Source organism: Primulina tabacum, chromosome 14 (assembly GCF_025594145.1).
Source record: "Primulina tabacum isolate GXHZ01 chromosome 14, ASM2559414v2, whole genome shotgun sequence".
Taxonomy (NCBI): domain Eukaryota; kingdom Viridiplantae; phylum Streptophyta; class Magnoliopsida; order Lamiales; family Gesneriaceae; genus Primulina; species Primulina tabacum.
Genome location: NC_134563.1, coordinates 30,947,780 through 30,970,784, shown reverse-complemented (window position 1 = coordinate 30,970,784; position 23,005 = coordinate 30,947,780). Strand labels below are relative to the sequence as shown.

The 23,005-nt window shown below is 36.0% G+C and overlaps 2 protein-coding genes across 4 annotated transcripts; one reads left to right on the top strand and one right to left on the bottom strand.

Annotated features, from left to right (window-relative positions):
• Positions 1 to 662: 662 nt before the first annotated feature.
• On the top strand, positions 663 to 16,185 carry LOC142525574 (LRR receptor-like serine/threonine-protein kinase FEI 1). Of its 3 annotated transcripts, none has more exons than XM_075629888.1 (15): positions 663 to 940; positions 1,028 to 1,115; positions 1,597 to 1,812; positions 2,243 to 2,378; positions 3,605 to 3,676; positions 3,747 to 3,818; positions 9,972 to 10,043; positions 11,249 to 11,320; positions 11,409 to 11,480; positions 12,412 to 12,503; positions 13,078 to 13,245; positions 13,361 to 13,690; positions 14,077 to 14,322; positions 14,697 to 14,830; positions 15,558 to 16,185. In XM_075629888.1, exons 3-15 carry the CDS (start codon positions 1,719 to 1,721, stop codon positions 15,774 to 15,776), a joined length of 1,779 nt encoding a protein of 592 aa, XP_075486003.1. In that variant the 5' UTR covers positions 663 to 940; positions 1,028 to 1,115; positions 1,597 to 1,718; the 3' UTR covers positions 15,777 to 16,185. The 3 variants fall into 3 exon arrangements, with proteins under 3 accessions (XP_075486003.1, XP_075486001.1, XP_075486002.1); XM_075629886.1 differs by having other exon boundaries at positions 666 to 940; positions 13,078 to 13,242; positions 13,358 to 13,690; XM_075629887.1 differs by having other exon boundaries at positions 666 to 940; positions 1,581 to 1,812; positions 13,078 to 13,242; positions 13,358 to 13,690.
• Positions 16,186 to 16,944: 759 nt separating this feature from the next.
• On the bottom strand, positions 16,945 to 18,229 carry LOC142525367 (aspartic proteinase CDR1-like). The gene has a single exon (XM_075629642.1). The coding sequence runs from the start codon at positions 18,011 to 18,013 to the stop codon at positions 16,982 to 16,984; it is 1,032 nt and encodes a 343-aa protein (XP_075485757.1). The 5' UTR covers positions 18,014 to 18,229; the 3' UTR covers positions 16,945 to 16,981.
• Positions 18,230 to 23,005: the final 4,776 nt, after the last annotated feature.

Below are 23,005 nucleotides of genomic sequence, written 5' to 3'. Positions count from 1 at the left end.
AAATCGAGCTCGACTCGTAAAATAATTCGAACTCTAACATTTTTAGAAAAATTAAATCATTTTTAATTATATTAGGAAACCTTGTAATTATTTAATGAAAAATAAATATTCTTGTCTTGGTCGTCCCCGATCTCCTTTCCCCTGCCTATTATCGAATATTCGGCTAAAATCCTTTAATTTGATGTAATCATGTCATATAATCATGCAATCATACATTTAATTCTTTAATAAATATAATGCAATAATTTAAAATCAATTAAATAAAACAATTAATCAATTCAAGTAATTTGCATGCATATAATTTACGTATGTTTGGTTTTTCGGATGTTACACTTACAATTGATATCAGAGTGAAGTTCACGAGTTTAATTGTCATATATTACAAGAAGTGTGATTCTTATGGATTGCAAAGACTCCAATTCATAAGGTATAGATTATTGAGGATAAATAATGGATCATTTTAAATAGAGTAATCGAAATATGATCTTGATCCCACAAAATTAAATCCCAAATGTTAAGTTAATTTGTTTTTTTTAGAAAACTGATAAATAAATAGTAGGTGAAGAATAGGAGAATAATTTTTTATATAATAATTTTATTTATATATTTTTAATTACCGAGATGATAATAAGGGATGATTGGTGAGCAGCAATGTAGGCGTCGGCCGCACGTGCGATTCGTCGCGGTCACACTGCCATCGACTCTTCTCTGATTGGTTCTTAATCAGTACCACTCGTAGTTCCCTCTCTCTCTCTCTCACAAATCCGACACTCCACATTTATACTGGATGAGATGATTCTAGAGAGAGAATCGGAAAAACCCCTTTGATTTTTTTTGTTCCAATCGCACACTTTCCAGCTCAATCATTGATTTTGTTGATTCTCGCACTCTAACTGAGGTGAGCTTTGTTTGCTCGGATCAAATCTGGTGCCCCCGCAAGGTATTTTCGTAGCTCTTTCTTCGATTTTTTTTTGGCGTGAAAGAGTTTCTTGTTTGGCATTTTGAATGGAAGTGTTACGCAACGCAGTGTGGCGTTGGCTTTTCTCGCCCCAAAATTCTGGGAAAATATTGCGCTGTGACACGCCCAAATCTGCTGCTTCTCCTGCTACCCCAAGGTATTTTTCTTTTTTTCCCCCTAAATTAGTCAGTGAATAATTTTTATTGGGAATTTCAAACCGTGATCACATGTTATTAAGTGTGCTAGTAGATTTCGCGCACTCAAAATTATAGAAAGAAAAGCTGCATTGTGAAACTGCTCTTTAAGCTGATTGTAACTTGTGATTTGAAGGGCATAGGGTGATTGTAGTTTTTGATTCTTTGGTTGTGGTATAATTTTGGTTGATGTAGACATTACAATTCTAATAATTACTGGTGTAGGGGTGATGCGGGCCTCAATTATTTGAAAACTCCCGTCAGTCTTGACTTGATAAAACATTCTTTGCATTTTGTATCATCTCTTCTTCGGTACAATGCATCCATTTGCTATTCAATATTTCTATTACAAAATTTGCATGACGTGCTCGTAGAATTGAGGAAGTTTCATAAGCTGAATTCATTTGTTTTAATTATGTAAATATTAGTAATTTTGTTTTACAGGGGTAATTTCCGGACTTTCTTAAAGTGGATGCTCTGTTGCATTATTGCATGTCCAGGGGAATCGTTATACACCTTCATTCATCTGATGATTTGACAAACTTTATTATGCCCAACCAGTCTCAATGGGAAAGTTCCCTGCAAAGTTCCTGTTGCACCATATATGCATCCTGTTACTTTACAGTCTGGCCATAGAAATTGGAGCACTCAGTCCTGATGGTATGCCGGTTATTCTCTTGTAGTTCTGCTGAGGGTATTTGCTTTGTTGGGTACTGTTTAGTTTGATTGAAATCGAATGATATATGCATATAAATTCAAATTGGATGTTTTATATTTGTTTTCACATACTTGCCCCCTTCAATTATGTTTTGAATAAGGGTCTGTAGGTCTTTACAATGTTTATGTACTTTGTTTGATATCTGATTGTGGTTGAACGATTGTATCAATCATACTTACTGTTACCAAGCAGGTAAAGCGTGTATTAATATCTCATACCCTGGTCAGATTTTTGCATTTGGATATCTAAATGTTGGAATTGTTTTTTGTTAAATTTGCATGAAACATCCCAACTTACGACATCTGCATATGCTATAGCCTCACAAATGGCGTGTCTGTTTTTCTATTTCTATAAAAGCTATTTAATTTTTAGGTCAGGCGCTTGTCAACTTTAGGACAGCCATAATTAGTTCAGATAATGTTCTGTTGCAATGGAGACCAGAGGATGATGACCCATGCGGGTGGAAGGGAGTAACATGCGATCTCAAGTCGAAAAGAGTTATAGCCTTGTAAGTTCCATACCACTTTAGAATGTTGGAGTGTATTTTTTTGGGTGTCTTACTGTGTACACAGGATGCCTAAAATATGCAAAATATGCTGTCATTCTTCCTGTGTTGATCAGTTGACCACTTTCTTTCATATTGCACTGTACTGTCATATTTTTCTGGACCTTTTTAATGCAACATGTCTAAATAAATGCACTTCGTTCAATATAAAAACTTGTTTGAATATTTAACTATGGTTGGTATACCAATCAATATTAAAATGAGTGGCTTATGAACCTGTCTAAACATGCACCACTTTATGCAAGCGCCTGGAAAGCTAATTAAAGAACTACAAGAATCTTGAGTTTTCCAACTCCTTGAAATGTGCTTAGTTAAACAAATTGTTTGGAGAGGGACTATGGAGCAATTATGGCTTTTGGTATATATTTGTTATAATTGCATAAATTTTTTTCGCTTCATTCTACTGAAATTAGTCAATTACTACAATGAATCTGGATCACTAGGTATGTAGGAATATTTATTAAATTGTCTTCGATCTTTTTGTTTATCCATGTTAATCGTCAACAGTTTTCTTGTATTTCATTTTTCATTTTATCTTCCTGGGTCTATGTTTTTAGTCATACTGATATATGTATGCATGTTGTAGGAGATTTAATGTGAAGTAAATATCTTGCTTATATCAATTAAGAAAGCTCTACTCAACTGGTGACAGACTATCTATCTCAGAATCTACTACATATTGCCTGATTCTTTACTCTTTAGGGTCTGTACTTAAGGATTCTGACTCGTAACATTTACATATTATAATTCAGTTGATTTGAACCTTATTAGATTAGCTACATCTATAGCATCAAAATTTACATTTTAATCTGTCCGTCAGAAACTTGGCAAGGTCGATTTCTCTAGCAATCATAATATTTAGCTTAAGTGTAATATCTTTATAAAACTTCAGTGGTTGCCAGCATCTTTTATCGGTTAGAATACTGAATTTTGCTATCGTGCCTATGAATTGTTATAATCTTTTTTCCCATTTATACGCACGACAATGTAGGTTCTATTTCTCTACCTTAGTTAGGATTCAAGGTATTTTGTTATTACTTATTATCAACGCAGCTATGAAGCAAACATTTTTGTATTTATATCGTGCAAAATTCACTTCCAAATTTAACAGAAGGTCACATTTATGCATAATGGTAGTACTGTGTGTTCTTCGTATTTTAATGGAACAGGAACCTCTCTAACCACAAGTTGAATGGACCCATAGCATCAGATATTGGAAAGTTAGAGAACCTGCTGTTTCTGTAAGTACCTTTTGATTCATCCATTTCATCATTTTATTACATCAGCTATTAAATTTATGCATCTTAACAGAGCTCTTCATGACAACAATTTGTACGGGGCAATTCCTGCAGAACTTGGAAACTGTACACAGTTGCAAACAGTGTAAGTGAACAACATTAGTTTATGTCATTTGGTTTACCCTCTTATCTACATATCCGATAGGTTAATTTCAATAATTAAATTCGGATTGTAAAATTCAGAATGTGTTCATTTGAACTTTGAGTCTTTGATGGATGATTCACTGCTTGATTTTTTAAAAGTTATTTTGCCTAAGCAATTTGCAAAAAGAGATGTAACTATGAAAGTTGCTTATTTTGATGAAGACTGAGATTTCCTGAATCATTGTGATTGGTGTGCAGATGGTTAGTGATTAAATGTTTGAAAGTAGAACATAAATCAGAAGCATTTCAAACTAAATTTCCACATGATCAAAGTAATAAATGTTCCATCCTTAGTCCATACTAGAGAGGAAAATTATTTGAATTTCTCAAAACTTACTCCAATATGAAATGTCTCAAATCTGATGGAGGATGTTCCACTGGGCTCTGGGAGTGGTATCTACATTTTTCTAGAACAGAAGTTCTGTAGTTCGCCAAAAGTTATGAAGTTTGGTAGAATTTTCAGAAACTTACCAATTATTTCGTACAAGTTGTTGGATTCTCTATCTTATCTTTACTTAGTTGATAGGATCTTTAGTTAGTTGATAGGATCTTTAGTTGATAGGATCTTTATTCTCTTATCTTCGTTTATCTTTTGTTTGTTTTTGATTTCCTAGGATTAGATTTTATTATCTTATCGCTTTGTTTTGTTTTCTTTATTTAAATCCTTGTAACCTAATCATTTTGGAATAGAAGAAGCACACGGTGCCTTCCACAGATTCTTTGTCCCACGTTTTTAGCTTCATGGTATCAGAGCCTACGGGATATTCATGACCAAACACGGCATGGCAACACCGAAAATATCCCTTCCTCCAGAAACCAACCCCTCGGCTATTGATTTCTCGTCCGTACCCATCACTTGTCATCGATTGAATGGCAAGAATTATTTGCAGTGGTCTCAATCTGTCAAGCTTTTTATCTGTGGCCGTGGGAAAGATGGTTTCCTGTCCGGTGAAGCGATATGTCCAACTTCCGAGGATCCAAGATCTCGGACGTGGAATTCAGAGAATTGCATGGTTATGTCGTGGTTAATAAATTCCATGACAACCGAAATAGGAGAGAATTTCCTCCTATATCGCAGTGCCAAGGAAATTTGGGAAGCCGCTAAGGATACATACTCCAGCAAAGATAACACCTCCGAATTGTTTGCTATCGAATGCCAATTACAGGATCTCCGCCAAGGAGAGTCCTCGGTCACCGATTTCTTCAATGCACTTACCCGTCTATGGCAACAATTAGATCTATTCGAAGTTTATGACTGGGAGTGCCTAGCAGATGGTGACAGATTTCGGGGGATTGTGGAGCAGCGGAGGATATTCAGATTCCTATCAGGCCTCAACCCATCACTCGACGATGTACGGGGTAGAATTCTGGGCACTAAACCTTTACCAAGCCTTCGGGTTGTATTTTCTGCTGTTCGCCATGAAGAGAGCCGTATTATGTTAGCAACGACAGATTTGCATCCCTCTGTCGATGTATCCACCTTGGCCGCCCAACATCGTCTCACATTATCAAGCGATGACTCTAATGGGAGTATGCGCATGATCTCAAATTTACCCAGTCCTGGCCAAAACAAGCAAAGCCGTCCGTGGTGTCCAAAATGTCGCAAGTCTTCACATACACTAGATACTTGCTGGAAAGTTCACGGGAAGCCTGCTGATTGGAAACCAGCAAGGGAGCGACGTGCAAACACAGCTACTATTGATTCTCCAAATTCTGAACAGCCACCCTTCACGAAGGAACAACTCGATGCTCTCCAGAAATTGTTTGGACAGCCTACTGTCACTCCCTCTCCATCTCTCAGCAGCATCGGTAATATGGCTCATTCAGGTATTGCCTCATTTACATCTTCACAGAATGATATGTCATCCTATTGGATAATCGACTCAGGCGCATCCAACCATATGACTGGATGCCTCAACTACTTTCATAGTTTTCAGCAGTGCAATGCCCCTAACACAGTTCGAATAGCCAATGGTTCTCTATCCACCGTGACTGGTTGTGGCTCCATTCGGTTAACTAAGGATATTTGTCTTCATTCTGTCCTGTTTGTGCCAGAACTTGCTTGTAACATACTGTCTGTTAGTAAACTGAATCATGAGCTTGGCTGCCTAACTAAGTTTTTGGGTAATTCGTGTGTTTTCCAGGATGTGGCATCGGGGAGGACGATTGGCAGTGCTGAACTTTCAACTGGATTATATATTCTCAAGACAGATGATGCCTTGGACTCATCTTCTGCCCCAAAATCAGTACCTCACTCTGCCTCTGCTTTAAGCTCTAATAAGATCAAGTATATTGTTTTATGGCACTATCGTTTAGGTCATCCAAATCCATTATATCTTCAGAAATTGTTTCCTGACTTATTTCGCAATAAAATTTCCATTCCATTTAATTGTGATATATGTCAATTTTCAAAACACACTCGTACTACGTTTAGACCCAATTGTTATAAACCATCTACGCCATTTTCCCTTATCCATAGTGATATTTGGGGGCCATCTAATACCCCCAACCTCAATGGAACTCGCTGGTTTATCTTATTCATCGATGACCACACTCGACTATCTTGGGTTTTTCTCATGAAAAATAAATCAGAAAGTACTCAAATCTTTAAACATTTTCATTCAATGATTAAAACCCAATTTTCTTCTCATATTCGTGTGCTACGCACTGATAGGGCCCGTGATTATTTCAATTCTGAGTTGGGGAGTTATCTGCAATCACATGGGATTATTCACCAAAGCTCATGTGTGTATACCCCTCAACAAAACGGAGTCTCTGAGCGCAAAAATCGCCATCTTCTTGAGGTTGCTCGTGCATTACTCCTTACCTCAAATGTTCCTCACTACTATTGGGGTGATGCAATATTAACTGCTACGTACCTAATAAATAGAATGCCCTCAAGAATACTGCAATTTAAAACTCCTATTCAGACCCTCCTGGAAACTCATCCTTCTCCTCATTTACTTCATGACCTTCCACTTAAAGTGTTTGGTTGTTCCTCCTTTGTCCACATACCCTCGCATCACCGCAACAAACTCGAACCTCGTGCTGTCAAGTGCATCTTTCTCGGCTATTCTCCACGCCAGAAAGGGTACAAATGCTATTCTCCCACCACAAAACAATACTACACTTCTATGGATGTCACGTTCTCTGAATTTCAGCCGTTCTACCCAGGGTCTTCCCTTCAGGGGGAGTCATCCATCAATGAACCAAACAGTCTGGAATCCACAACCCCATCCATCCCACATATAGAGCCTCTTATATCTACTACTACGCCAATAGACTCTTCTCCAGATCATAGAAAACTCAACCTCCATGAGCCAATTCATACATATTCTCGTAGGAAGCATCATCATCAAGAGACTATACCAATGCCCGCAGAAATTCAGGCTGTCAATGACATCTTCCCGAGGACAAATCCAGGTACTCACCCTCACGATTTGACCATTACTGATACTCATGTGATTAACAACAGTGAGCTTGATGATAATCTTGATGAAAGGCCTATTGCACTACGGAAGGGAACTCGATCTTGCACACAACACCCGATAGGAAACTTTGTCTCATTTAAACGTTTTTCACCTACATATTGTGCGTTCCTTTCTAATCTTGATCAGGTCCAGATTCCCTCCACTATCGAAGATGCCTTAAATGATCCAAATTGGAAAATAGCTGTCTTTGATGAAATAAAGGCATTGGAAAGGAACAATACATGGGACATCACTGATCTTCCATCAGGTAAGAAACCGGTCGGGTGCAAGTGGATTTTTACAGTAGAACATAAGTCTGATGGGAGTATAGAACGACTAAAAGCTAGACTTGTAGCCAGGGGATATACTCAATCATACGGCATTGATTACCAAGAAACGTTTGCTCCTGTTGCTAGACTTAACACTATCCGAGTTCTTCTGTCTCTTGCTGTTAATCTCGACTGGCCACTGTACCAACTTGATGTCAAAAATGCATTTCTTAATGGTGATCTTGAGGAAGAAGTCTTCATGAAAATACCTCCTGGGTTTGATTCTGAAATACCAATTACCAAGGTGTGCAGGTTGCGGAAGTCCTTGTATGGGCTTAAACAATCCCCTAGGGCTTGGTTTTATCGATTCATGAAAGTATTAAAGAACGATGGCTATGCCCAATGTCAGACCGATCATACATTATTCATGAAACACTCTGAAGACGATAAAAGTGCAATCCTTATTGTTTATGTGGATGACATTGTTCTCACAGGGAATCACAAAGAAGAAATCGAGCATGTGAAACTTCTTCTTGGTCAGGAATTTGAGATGAAAGATCTCGGACATCTAAGGTATTTTCTAGGGAATGGAAGTAGCCAGATCGTCTAGTGGCATATTTATTTCTCAACGTAAATATGTTACTGATCTTCTGCAAGAAACAGGGATGTTAGGGTGTAAGCCTACAGACACTCCAATGGATCCAAATATCAAATTTTGGGAGAAAGGGGACCATCCTTTAGTAGACAAGGGGAGATATCAAAGATTAGTGGGGAAATTAATATACCTGTCACATACTCGACCAGACATTGGATTTGTGGTAAGTGTTATCAGTCAGTTCATGAACAATCCGACCGAGGAACATATGGCTGCTACATATCGGGTGTTGAGGTACCTCAAAGGGTCCATTGGTAAAGGCATCCTATTTAGAAAGACTACAGATCGAAGAACTAGAGTATACAGTGACGCTGATTGGGCTGGATCCACTACAGACCGACGGTCGACATCAGGGTATTGTACATTTGTTTGGGCGAACCTGGTAACATGGAGGAGTAAGAAGCAATCTGTCGTTGCCCGCAGTAGCGCCGAAGCCGAATTTCGAGCATTGGCCCTTGGGATATGTGAGGGAATGTGGCTTAGAAGATTGTTAACAGAGTTGAAGGTTGAAGAAAATTCTCAAGTTGAAGTATTGTGTGACAATCAAGCAGTCATCAGCATATCAAAGAATCCGGTTCACCATGATAGGACGAAACATGTTGAAGTTGACCGTCACTTCATCAGCGAGAAAATTGAAGATGGGATTATTACTGTCACCTACGTTCCTTCTCAACTTCAGTTAGCTGACATTCTTACAAAAGCTCTATTTCGCCCCACATTTGCTGAATTATCTTCCAAGCTGGGCATGATTAATCTCTACGACCCACCTTGAGGGGGAGTGTTAGATTCTCTATCTTATCTTTACTTAGTTGATAGGATCTTTAGTTAGTTGATAGGATCTTTAGTTGATAGGATCTTTATTCTCTTATCTTCGTTTATCTTTTGTTTGTTTTTGATTTCCTAGGATTAGATTTTATTATCTTATCGCTTTGTTTTGTTTTCTTTATTTAAATCCTTGTAACCTAATCATTTTGGAATAGAAGAAGCACACGGTGCCTTCCACCGATTCTTTGTCCTACGTTTTTAGCTTCACAAGTCCTTGAGTGTGATAACGCTCACCAACGTATAATAATTGATGGCATGATAATCTATAAATACACAATCTCCTCATAAATCGTTTCTACCGACCCAACAAGAATGATATACATATTCAATACATATATTCCGTTGAAAGTAAATATATAAACCTCCAATATATGTGCACACAATTTTTGGCATCATAATCAAAATGGGAGAACCATCAGAACATAAATACATGCCTTATACAACAAACATCTAGACTTAGAGATGAGCCAATATCATAATATACATTTTGTTGATATTAGTGGTTATCATACTATATTTTAACTTGCAAGGCCTCCAATATCTCAACATCATCTAGATCCTTCCTGCAGTGACCTATCATCTGTTTTAACAAAAAGAGACCCACACGGGGTGAGTACAAAAGAAAAGTTGTAACATGTGGTTGAATGTAAACGATTGTTCTCTGAAATATGTACTAACATCACACCAAATCCTCTGCTGTATTTGTTTACTTTTTCTTTTTTTGCATTACATCGAGTGAGACCCAAGTGATAAGCAAAGGATGAAAATTCACTGCAATTTTGCTGCATCACTACAATTTTCTTTTTTGTTATTGGACCAGCCAGCTTTTCTTTTGTTTGAATAATGCGTGATGATCTTGATTATATTATTCACAGATATTTGCAGGGAAACTATTTAAGTGGATCGATTCCCTCTGAGTTGGGAAACCTTTCTCAGCTTCAAAGCTTGTAAGTAAACTATCTTCAAATTTCTGAATATTGATTCTGTGATTCTTGTCTGTGATTCTTGAGTCTTTAGTTTTAACATCTTGTTATAGAAGATTCCATGGTCTTAAAAATTCTTGGTAGGAGAGAACTTTTTCTATGAAGATAATTTGGATCATGATGACTGCATCATATCATCCTGAGAGTAAAGGGTTTGATTACAACTAATTCATGAAAACGCCCCTCTATTTCTCAGTGCATGTACTGGGTTCTGAATCATGAATGCAGAAATGTTTCACTCTTTAACATGAAATATCCTGGATAGGTTGCTCGGTCTAGAACTAGTTTAAATTTAAATTCTAATTTATGTGGTCATGCTTAATTTTTGTCAACTATGCCCAAGTTGCACTACACATACTTTGTCTAGAGCTAGTTCAAGTAATTTCCAATTCCTGCGTTTATGGTTAACTCTCATCGACTAAGCAGAAGCCACACCGCGTATATCTTGTCTATTAAATTATGTTTAATATTTATGCATGTTGTACTGGATTGTTAATCAGTCTTGTCTGCAGTTAGTAGTAACCTAAACTGTGTCAAATCTGACTTTCTAGAATGAGTTAGAATTATCATTTTTTTGTACTGTTTATTTGGTTAAGTGTATTTGAACTTTGTTTTGACTACGTAAAATGCTTTACTCCTATATTCAGTAAAGTCTAGTAGCAACATCCATCAATCGAACTATGATTAAGGTTTGCCTGCTAACTGTAAAGGAGACGTTGGGTTTAAAGTAGCATGCTGGAGTGATTCATACATTCATCGGTGAGTAGCTAATAAGAATCGTACACGATGTCAAGAGAGTAAAATATCAGGCATGAATAAGATTCTTGAGCACTTGATAATTCTCCTTGAATTGTTGGGTCCTGCTCGAGCTAAGCCTAATTAGTGGTTGAATGAGGCATAATATAGAAATCACTTCTATCCTCCACCCTAGTCCTGCTTCCCTTTTTTTCTGTATCTGTGAATGTCAAGATTGTCTAGGCTATTTATCTTATAACCATGGTGCTTGTTTACGCTGTTGAGATTCCGGGAGAAAGTTTTAGTCATTTCATTTTACATTTTGAGCATATGCTCATTTACTTGTGATTACCTTAATTCTTATCAAATGGAGTTTCTGGTCACATCTAAAGAAATTCACTATTAGGTTAGTACATCATTCTCCATTTTTGCAGGGATCTTTCTAGCAACTCTCTTAGCGGAGGTATTCCTTCTTCGCTCGGGAATTTAGGCAAGCTTTCAACATTGTGAGTGACCTGAACTCTGAGTTGCGTGAATTTTATATGGTTTTTCTTGGTCTAAATTTTTAATTTTGATCTCATGTGATGATTGAAGCAATGTATCAACAAACTTTCTGGTGGGACTTATCCCCTCTGACGGCGTACTTGCCAACTTTCAGAACGATTCGTAAGTGCTAAATGTTGTTATTATGGGATCTGTACTTCTTTTGGAAGCTATATATGTATTTAGTTCTCAGTTATGTTTTACTAGTGTAAATATTTCCATATTATTCCGTCCGTTCTACTAATTGTTTGATATGCATAGGGCTATCATGAGTTAAATATCGATAGTTTGACCTATCTTCATATCATTGGCTCGATTGAGATGTATGGATGAATAGTGATAAACTAGCGCCCCTATGCATATATTATGTGCTTGTACAGTAGGCATTTTGTTGATAATTATTCTTGGAGTTGCGTCTATGTTTATATTAAAATACAAGCAAATATATTTAACACACTTGTAATTGTTTTGTGGTAGTGTGTAATTATTGTTTGGATAACGTGTACCTTTTTTAAAAAAAGTAACAGACAAGCTATACTAGAAATGTTTGTAATTTGTGTGGATAGTGTGCGACTTTTTATGAAAATAATTTATCAATTCTATAAATGTATGGGTTAGTTTTTTGTTTTTTTTTGGGTAGTATTGTTTGAAAAAATGACCATACAAAAAGACCAAGCGGTAATATAATAGTAATAATTTAGATTAATGAAAGCGGTCTAAAGTGGGTTGTCGTGGATCTCAAGGTATAGGCAACATTATGATTTCATATCGGCCATGATTGACTCATAAGTTTGAGAGATTTTTTTTTATCCAGAAGGCTACCCTTTTCAGTTTAGGCGCTCTTTGAATCGTGGCTTAACTAAGAATTAGAATTGTTGTTGGGCTGTGTAATAATAATTTTGGCGTCCTACATATCTAATTACATACATCCTTTTTGATTTACAAAATACTTTGTTTTTCATTGTGGTTCTAATAATGGAATATATTTTTTTCTTTTTGTAATTTTCCTTTCAACTGGCCTTCTGCAATGCTCATTTCATGCTCTTCTTGGCAGATTTGTCGGGAACCTCGAATTATGCGGCAAGCAAATTCAAATATGTAAGAACAGTGGTGGGTCTACCGAATTGCCTCAGCCTACAACTTCAGGTAAAGTATTTTCTTGGAAACTGTTCTGCTTCTATTTTGCTAATCATTTTGTTGACATATTGCTTGGGAGAATGTTCTTATAGTTTTTCTACAATCATCATCTGGTTTAGATAGTTAGGACCTGACATCCTCGGCATGCATGTTTTTCCTGAATTTGAACATCTATTAAGAAATGTAAATCTAACCTTTCAATCCAATAGTCTAAGACGGTCTACCACATGGATAACTCGCTAACTCTCAAAAACTGGTTTTGATATCCAATGGAGATTGTTCTTCTATCAAAAATTTTATTTTGCCTTTCATGCTGCCAAGAATTTAAGTAAGGCGTAAATCAGGGGAATTATACTGAAAAGTATTTTATCTATTCAGCACTTAACAAGAATTTTGGGAGTACGTAGTAATCTTATATCATTTGCGACATGCACAATGGGATAGAGAATGTTCATGGAGAAGCTTTTGCTTTTGATGCTTTTTTCCTTTTCATTTATCTTAAAATTTACATTTGTACCATACTGGGTTTTCTATTTTATATATTTCAAAGTAGCATTTGACCTTTTTCTTTGTGGTTTTTCAGCCCAAACCCAAGCCAAGAAGAAGTATTCAGGGCGGCTTCTTATAAGTGCACTGGCCACTGTTGGTGCCTTGCTTCTGGTAGCACTTATGTGCTTCTGGGGTTGTTTTCTGTATAAGAGACTTGGTAAAAACCAAGGGAAAGGTCTTGCTATGGATGTTAGTGGAGGTGGTGATCTGAAACCTATGCACAAAAACTTAAAATACATTTTCTTTTGATATGTGCAACTCTTGGTCTTTCGTTTTTTTAAATTGTATCCTCTTTTTCTATGTCATGGTTTCAGGAGCATCAATTGTGATGTTCCATGGAGATCTGCCTTACACTTCAAAGGAGATCATCAAAAAGCTAGAGAACTTGAATGAAGAGCATATAATAGGGGCGGGGGGTTTTGGAACTGTGTACAAGCTTGTAATGGATGATGGCAATGTATTTGCTTTGAAAAGAATTGTGAAGATAAACGAGGGGTTTGATCGCTTTTTTGAACGGGAACTTGAAATTCTTGGAAGCATCAAACATAGGTATCTTGTGAACCTTCGAGGATATTGCAATTCTCCGACATCCAAATTGCTAATATATGATTTCCTATCTGGAGGCAGCCTAGATGAAGCTCTTCATGGTATGTTAGTAACTTAGGACTCCTTTCACCTGAATCTGAAAACATGCATTTATGATTGAACAAATTTTGTGAAGTTCGTCTTACTTTTGCTTATAGCTCAAGGAATAATTAAACAGTAATATGAAGTGATCTTATTTTGTGCATGTTAAAATCACAATAAGTGTAATTTTTCATCAGTAAATACTTAATGCACATAGAAATTGAATGCAATGTTCTGGTGTAGAATTGCTAATGTTGCTGCATTCTTGTTTCTTCAATGATATTGAATAAAAAGGCATTTAAATATTTTGGACTTGGGCACTTTTTGTTTGCTCGTCAATCTATTCAAGGTTAGATATTTCATTTTTTTTTTTGCAATTTAGTAACGTCGCATATATTTGGCACAGAGAGGGCTGAGCAACTAGATTGGGTTGCTCGTTTGAATATCATTGTGGGAGCTTCAAAAGGCCTTGCCTATCTGCATCATGATTGTTCTCCTCGAATTATCCACCGTGATATCAAGTCGAGCAACATTTTACTTGATGGGAATTTTGGAGCTCGAGTCTCTGACTTTGGACTGGCTAAGTTATTGAAGGATGATGAATCACACATTACTACCATTGTTGCTGGCACATTTGGATATCTGGCGCCAGGTAGGCACATAAACTATGAATTATTTATTGCTTTCTTTTTCTTTCGACGTCTCTGCATGTAGATACAAGGCAATGACACATTGAATGATTTTCAAATGTTTAACTTGAAGATTTGAATATTATTTTATTGGTGATCTCCTTGGGGATAACGTGAACTTTCAAAACGATGATTAGAAAGCCGTATCATGTCTCTGATATCACCCAGATTCAATATCACTTTTATTATTGATCATTTATATCATTCAGTGTACTATGTCATTTCTAGCCTACCTTCATTGGTCTTTCTTTGTTTGTTTGTGTTCTTAGTCTAGATTTTTATGGCTTGAGGTTAAACTCTTTTAATGCTCTGTATTCCATGGTATCTTATTGTGCAGAGTATATGCAGAGTGGCAGGGCTACTGAAAAGACTGATGTTTATAGTTTTGGTGTCCTGGTGCTTGAAATTCTGAGTGGAAAGCGGCCAACTGATGCCTCCTTCATTGAGAAGGGTCTCAACATTGTTGGATGGGTAAAGTTCTTTTATACAACTATAGCTGTCAAATTGTCATCTTACTGCTATGGACATACACAATGCATATGAATCTGTCATATGATTTTCTGAAAATATTTTATAAAGAACTTTTAATTAATTTGTGAGTTAATCAAAATAGTAGTCGAATGGGGCAAACATGATATTTGTCGTGTAAATTTGGGAAAAAATAATTTTCATATTAATTGACATGACAATGGTAGAAATAATGATAGCATATGTGATATTGAAATAATTAATATGAAAGTTTAAGAATTTGCACTTTTGAGATATAAATTTATTTGTAATTTAATTAAAGTATTACCATGGTTTACTCTTTGGTGGTCTTGTATCTAGTAATTGAGATAAAGTGCATGCGTAGAAATTAGTATGAAAGTTGCACCAATTAATATGAGGATTAGAAGACAGGATAAGGCATGATACTCCAATTTTAATAATCCAACTTGTAATTTGTATCAATCTGGGGGAGAAAGTTATGTTGGAATACCATTTTTTTTACTCTCATTTTTCCCGCTTATGACCTCCATTTCTTAACCAGTTTCCACCCAACAAGCTTCCATTGAAAATCAAATTAGTCTGTTTTCTTTGGAGATTCCAACGCATTTGGTTTCTCAATAACTAAGCTTATATGTCAACCTGATGGTATGTGTTGAATTTTTTATCCGCGTGTTTATCGAATTAAGTTAAACGTTTTCATTTTCTGCAGTTAAACTATCTAGTTTCAGAAAACAGACAGCAAGAAATAGTCGATCCACACAGCGAAGGAGTGCAAATTGAAAGCCTCGATGCCATACTGTCAATTGCTATCCAATGTGTTTCTTCAATCCCCGAGGATCGCCCCACCATGCACAAAGTTGTCCAAATACTCGAATCTGAGATATTAACACCCTGCCCCAGCGATTTCTACGACTCAAGTTCTGATTGAACCTTGAAAGAAGCGATTCCTATCATCATCTGTTGCATCACGCATCAAAAGTTCAGAAGCAAACTAGCACAGAACGGGGATGCGATCTGCTCCAACGTATCTCGAGCTAAATTTATTCATTCTTTCTGCGAAACCATGATTGAAAAGGCTTGTTCTTTGTTCATTATCATCAAAACTAGAGCAATTTATCTGCCTTCGGATCAGGTTCTTGGTTCTTTCTTGGACTTTGTTGTCGCATGTTTGCCCCCACGTATAACAAGTTCTCTCTTTTTTTTTCGTTACCAGCTATTTGTCTGCCTCTGTATTTGCTTTCCTGGTAGTTTTCATCTGTATATGAAAATGTTAAATTGCTTCATATTTGCCTTCTAACAAAGGATCCCTAATGATTGGATTTTTGTGGAACATTTTACATCCCTGTTCTTGCAACACACAACTTCAAACTTGTATGCGTGCATATATCTAATGATCATACGTGGTCTTTTAGATCTTTTATTTTTGGGTTCTGGTATGTTTTGTTTTCTCGTTGCTGTAGAAAGAATTGCGGAGTGAGTATCGAGTTTGGGAGACTTTTACCACTTAATCACCTGTCTTTTGGTTGTATCATAGTATCGGTGTTCTCTTTGAAAATTCGATATTGCAAAAACTAGACATCGGAAAAGACTATTGTTAGGTTAATATCTATAATGTGTGTGGCACCAAAGCATATCATGCAATTACAATTTAGGATTAGTGATGTGTTTGTATAGTGGTTTCCATCCATGGAAGTGGACTAATAATGAAAATTTTAATTTTGAAATTATAAAATTCTCAAACATAGTTTTTACTTTTTACGAAAGCTAAATACATTTTCCTTTTTTAAAAATGAAAAGATATTTTTCCATATAAAAAAAAGGTGGATAATTGCTCCCATCTATAAACTTCGAGCAAATTTTTGTAATAGCTTTATTGAAAAGATTTTGATTTAATATTCCTATTTTATTTTATTTTTCATAAACAGAAAAGATCGTCTTTTGTTTTTAATTATTCGACATCTATTTTAAGTCTTGGTCCAAGGTTTTGAAATTGTGATATTCGAAGTTTAATTTACTTGGAAGAGAGAAACTTTCCATTAATTTTTTTTTTCGAACGGAATTCGAACGTCCAAATAAAAATAAATGTATTGAGCCAAACTTGAGAAATAAACAAATAGTCACACTGTAGTTTCCTTACTCGAACTTGCTACAATCAGTTGGCAAGAAACTGACTTCGTTGTTCACAAGATCATACCCTATATTAAAATTCATTTGGTGCAAGTTGCCGAAGATGGAGAAATCGTTCGACGGCACGAACGTCAAACAAACCACGCCGGGATTCACCTCGATGAACGTGCTCCCCGGCGTCACCTCCAAATCTGCCCCCGAAAAGTGTACAACTATGGGCGGGATGTCGAATTCACCGGTGCTAGGCAACTCGTAGCATAGCTGGAAAACGCCTTGAGGGTCTTGGACACGGTTGCCCTTGATAACTTTGACTAGAGCCGCCTCCAGATCGAAGAATAGTCCCTCGGGGAGAAACGTTAACGTTGTCCCGGAGTCGATAATGATGTTACCACCAGCAGCCTGTTGGTTGTAATCGGATACGTCAGAAACGTACTCCAACCTCTTCTTCCCCACGCTGACTCCCTCTAGAGTTAGGAAGTAGAAGGTGCTAGGTGATTTTTGAACTATTGGAGTCGACACCACTTTAGGCCCCGTGACTACCGCATTGGCCCCGAAACTTATCTTGCTAGAAACATTCGAGTCAAGAAACGTCAGACAGTACGAGAACCGACCCCCGATCGACTTGTCTAGCTGCTTGACTATCGATATGTCCCCACCCCCGAGTCCGACGATCCCGGTTGCTGTCTCGTTGAACGTGCCACTGTTATCGTGCCCGCAACCAAATGCCACCTTAGGAAACGTGGCGTTCCCTAAGACAAACGTCTCGGTTCCCATTTCGCCGGTGCTGTACGACCTATCGCCGTAGGACACCTCATAGTTGCACTTGTTTTCGCCGTCGCAACCTGATTGACCGACCACGGAACATAGCTCGGCTTCACACGACAACTTTCGGTATGTTTTGGTGTTGTTTGGATCAAAAAGTGGGAACTTCTGTTTGAAACACGATGCACATGGCTTGCACTGAGTCCATGTCAAATCACTTCCGGTGTCAGCTATGCCCAGGATCTCCACGGGTGGCGTCCCGATGCGTATCTTCATCAGGTACTCCCCGCCAACGGAAGTGAGGGTTGACTCAAACGACCCCGAGCCCGAGTTTGTTACCTTGTACGTCCTATGGAGAGAAGATTTACGTGAAAACGAACGTTGGAACGCATTTGTTAGACGTTCGTAACGTGTGTACGAGGAACGGTAGAGGGGGGAATCGGGGGAGTCCCGGTGTATCAAATCAAGAGTGATCCCACCATGTTTGTTCGATTCAATTCCAGAAATCAAGAAAATGCAGGCAAGAAGGAACAAGGCTACTTTGGAAGAAAAAGCCATTGATATCTATCTATATATGAGCAATGAAGATTTTGCAAGAAACCAAGATTAAATTTATAGGCAAATATTGGGTGATTTTTTAGAAATGGAATTATTTCCCTTTACATATTTAATTAATGGGTTAATTGCATGTAATCACAGTTGGAAGAAGAAACCGAAATTAATATTCCATACATCAATCCTTAAAATTCAAATTCATGTATATTTTTGATACAGTACTTAAATCCATGATTTGATTTTGTATCAGAAAGCATTTATCATGAAATCACGCGTTAATGTGACCTTTTAGTTACCATTTACAACGTAATCGTGCTTATAATATTAATATATTAATATTTCAGTAATCCTATTCTCTGCATGTAAAGAATATATATATATATATATATATATATTGTTTGTGTGTGTTTGTGTGTGAATATATGTGTGTGTGTGTGTAATTCATACATATATACATACGAGTGAAAACTATCATAGGAAAATTTTGCAATTTTGATAATGTATTATTATTTTTTGCGATTTTGATTTTTTACGTTTTTAAATTTCAATATCTGACAAATTTAACATTTTTTTATTGGGAATGCTAACTTGACAATACTCACATTAGGGTCACATCAAGAAAATGACCAAATAAAAAAATACAATGATTCTGGACTAAAACTTAAATTCGATAATTTAAAATATCAAAATAAAAAAAAAGACGAATATATTGTTCATAATAATATATCAATAATGGAAATTAATATATGTATGATATAACATATTATATTATGTTAAATTAGTTTGACATTTGTAAAATTGAGAAAATATATACCATTCACACGTATATCCTCTCCTTTTTGGATTCGTGAATGTGTTTGTTTCTCATGGACAATCGTACCTATCTCACAAAACAAAAATGAACAGAACTCTTGCTTATTTTTATTCTCTTTTTCCAAAATATTTTCTCATATTTTCACATATCTTAATATAAACTAATTATAATTGTTTTAAAAACGAAACAATAATATGATCATTTCTCAAAATAATATTCGTATCATGTTAATATTTTCTGACATAATTTTACATTTACAATAGATTTTTTTTTTCTTTGCTGCATATTATATTATATGTGTACGTATGTATATATATGCATGTATGTATAAAATAAGATTTGTGTTAAAACTAAAAATTTACGGTAAATTAAAAATCTCAAACTCACAAAATATATTAAACTACATACTTTATAAAATTTTCTCCACTTAATTGTGTTCTTCGTCACAAATTGAGAGATCTATTTATAGAATATATTTGAAAATAATTCAAAATAAATATATTATTACATACATCATCACACGCTAATTTTCAATATTTACAACTCTTATTTTCAACGTTCAATAATTCAACTCTTATTTTCGACACTCCCCTTGTGATAATGATCATGATACAATGATTGTCTTCATTACATATTTTTATATTGTCTCTTTAAAAATCTTACTAGGAAAAATCCATTGGGATAAAAACCATAGTAAGGAAAAACGAGTGCAGTCACGTGAAATCTCCCTCATGTTAACACGAACTATTCTCCAAAAATTTCATAGATTGTGTATTCAATATTATATATATGCTTTCCGAATATTGTCGTAGGAAGTGCCTTTGTGAAGAGATCTGATGAGTTTTCCCTTGACTGAATGTGACGAATATCAATATCTTTATTCTTCTCAAGCTCTTGGATGAATGCGAAGAACTTAGGGGGAATATGTATAGTTCTATCGTTTTTTATATATTTTTATTCATTTGAGTAACACATGTAGCATTATCTTCATATATTGTCATAGACTTCTTGTCGAATGATAATCCGCATGAGATTTGGATATGTTCGGTCATTGAATTTAGCCACACACATTCACGGCTTGCGTCATGTAATACAATAATCTCGGCGTGACTTGATGAAGTTGTTGTGAATGTTTTTTTTCTGTGAACGCCAAGAAATTGCAATGCCTCCGCGAGTAAATACATATCAGGTTTGAGAACGTGCCTTGAGTGGATCAGATAAATACCCAGCATCAGCATAACCAGTTATGCTTTGATTGGTATCTTTTGAATACAAAAGTCCCAAGTATGTCGTTCCTTGTAGATAACGGAATATATCTTTAATTCCGTTCCAGTGTCTTTTTGTTGGATATGAGCTAAATCTTGCCAATAAATTTACAGTAAAAGAGTATCAGGTCTTGTACAATTTGCAAGATACATAAGGGCACAAATAGCACTTAGATATGATACTTCTGGACAAAGAATAACTTCATCATCTTCACATGGACGGAATGGATCATTTTCTATGTTTAATGATCTAACAACCATTGAAGTACTTAAAGGATTTGATTTATCTATATTAAAACGTTTAAGGACATTTTCTGTATAATTTGACTGATGAATAAATATTCAACATTCTTTCTGTTCAATTTGCAAACCCAAACAATACTTTGTTTTTTCAAGGTCCTTCATTTCAAATTCTTCCTTCAAGTGTGACACAACTTCTTGAATTTCTTTATTCGTTCCAATGATTTTAAATCATCAACATATACATCAATAATTACGCATCTAGGATGTTGTTTTCTTAATGAAAACGCAACGGTATATTGAATTGTTAACATATTTCTTTTTCATTAAGTGTTCACTTAGCCGATTATACCACATTCGACCGGATTGCTTTAACCCATATAATGATCTTTGCAGTTTCACAGAATAATATTATATGGGTTTTGAACTTTGTGTTTCAGGCATCTTAAATCTTTCAAGAATTTATATATATATATATATATATATAAGTAAGCTTTGAAAACATCCATAAGACGCATTTCTAAATTTTCAGATACCGCAAAACTAATCAAAAACAGAAACGTATTTGCATCCATAATAGGATAATACATTTCTTCATAATCAATTCCAGGCCTTTGAGAAAAATCTTGTGCAACAAGTCGAGCTTTATATCTTACTATTTCATTTTTCTCATTTCGCTTTCGAATAAAAACACATTTGTACCCAACATGTTTTACACCTTCATGTTTAAGGACTATAAGTCCAAAAACGTTACGTTTATTCAGTGAATCCAATTCAATCTGGATGACGTCTTTCCATTTTATCCAGTTCTGTCAATTTTTACATTCATCAAAAGATTTTGATTCATGATCTTCATTGTCATTTATGATGTCAAATGCCGTATTGTAAGAAAATATTTCATCAATTTCTTTTATATCTTATCGGTTCCATATTTTTCCAATATTAATATAATTGATAGATCACGATTCTCATCAGTTTGTGGTTCTAACAAAACATTTTCATCATCATGTATTTCTGCCAGAATATCATTCTCTATTTCGTGATCATCGTGTTTTTCTATGCTTTTTCTTTTTCGAGGATTTTTATCCTTGGAACCGATTGTCTTTCCACGCTTCAAGCGTTTAATGACATCAAACGTGTCTTCAATTTGTTTCTTTGGAAAATATTGGAGTTTAAATCGCTAAACGTTTTGCCAATTATTCTCAAAGTTTTGGAATATTTTTAAGTATATATGAACGTCATATGATTTCCAACTAGTATGCTGCCAACATAGAATGATTGATGGATAGAATATGAACTATTTAAAAGGAAAGAGGGCTGGACAATAAGCTAAGTGATGTACGTGAGTTGCAAGGAGAATCCTAGGGTTTTGGGATGGTTCACACACGATTCAATGGGGTGGCTCGGTGCATGGCTGCACAAGGCTCGGTTAGGTGGCTGAGCTGGACGTGGTCAAGGGTGGGGAAGAGTCCTAGCAGGGCTAGGACTCGAGTTCAGGCGCATGGGAAGAAGTCCACGTGAGTTGGAACTCTTCCCCAATGCTCGGGTAAGGCAGCAGCAGCCAAGGGGCTCGCGGCTCGGGTCTGGTTCAGTAAAAATTAAGAAAGATTTAAAATAATTATTTGGGCTTAAATAATTATTTGGGATAAGCCCATGTCAATAAAATTAAGAAAATGTCAAAATCGAGAAATTATACGTCTATTGGCAAAACAATCATTTTACACGTGGGTAATACGAAATAGGTTGGCACCTTCCCGAAGGGTCATAACGCATGCGAAATGATTTATTATGATGACTTTTATGGAAATATGATATTTTATGGTAAGGATGTGCAATTTTTACTGTTAAAAATGTTATTTTTGAAAGTTATGATATTTTATACTTTAAAAAGAAAATGAAAAATATTTTGAGAGATGTGAATTGACTGTGACAAAGGATAGAGGATATGTGGGGATCCGTTTTAATAAGGAACGGTAAACTTACAATTTTATGGGAATGTCATGAGTGAAATGGCTCCAGAGGGAGCCAGTTTACGGGAAAAGGCCCTAAAGGGAGCCCACCGATCGTATTTTCATGGCGATGCCTAGTACCCGTCCCCACGGGCCATGTGGAGCTGAAGACTGATCAGTCGACCAAAGGATAAAATGCTAGTCACTTTCAATTATCAAACTTCGCCCAAAATGATAAAAGATTGAAAGCTTTACGATCAAATGATTTTACGATTTACGATTTATTTATGCATAAAAATTATTTTAAATAAAAATATGATTCTTAATGCATGTGATTGTATATGTATTATTTGCTACTTATATTTAGAACGTGCTGAGTCATTAGACTCACTAGGTTTGAATGTTGCAGGATTTGATGGTATGAGGAGACGCTAACGATTGAGTG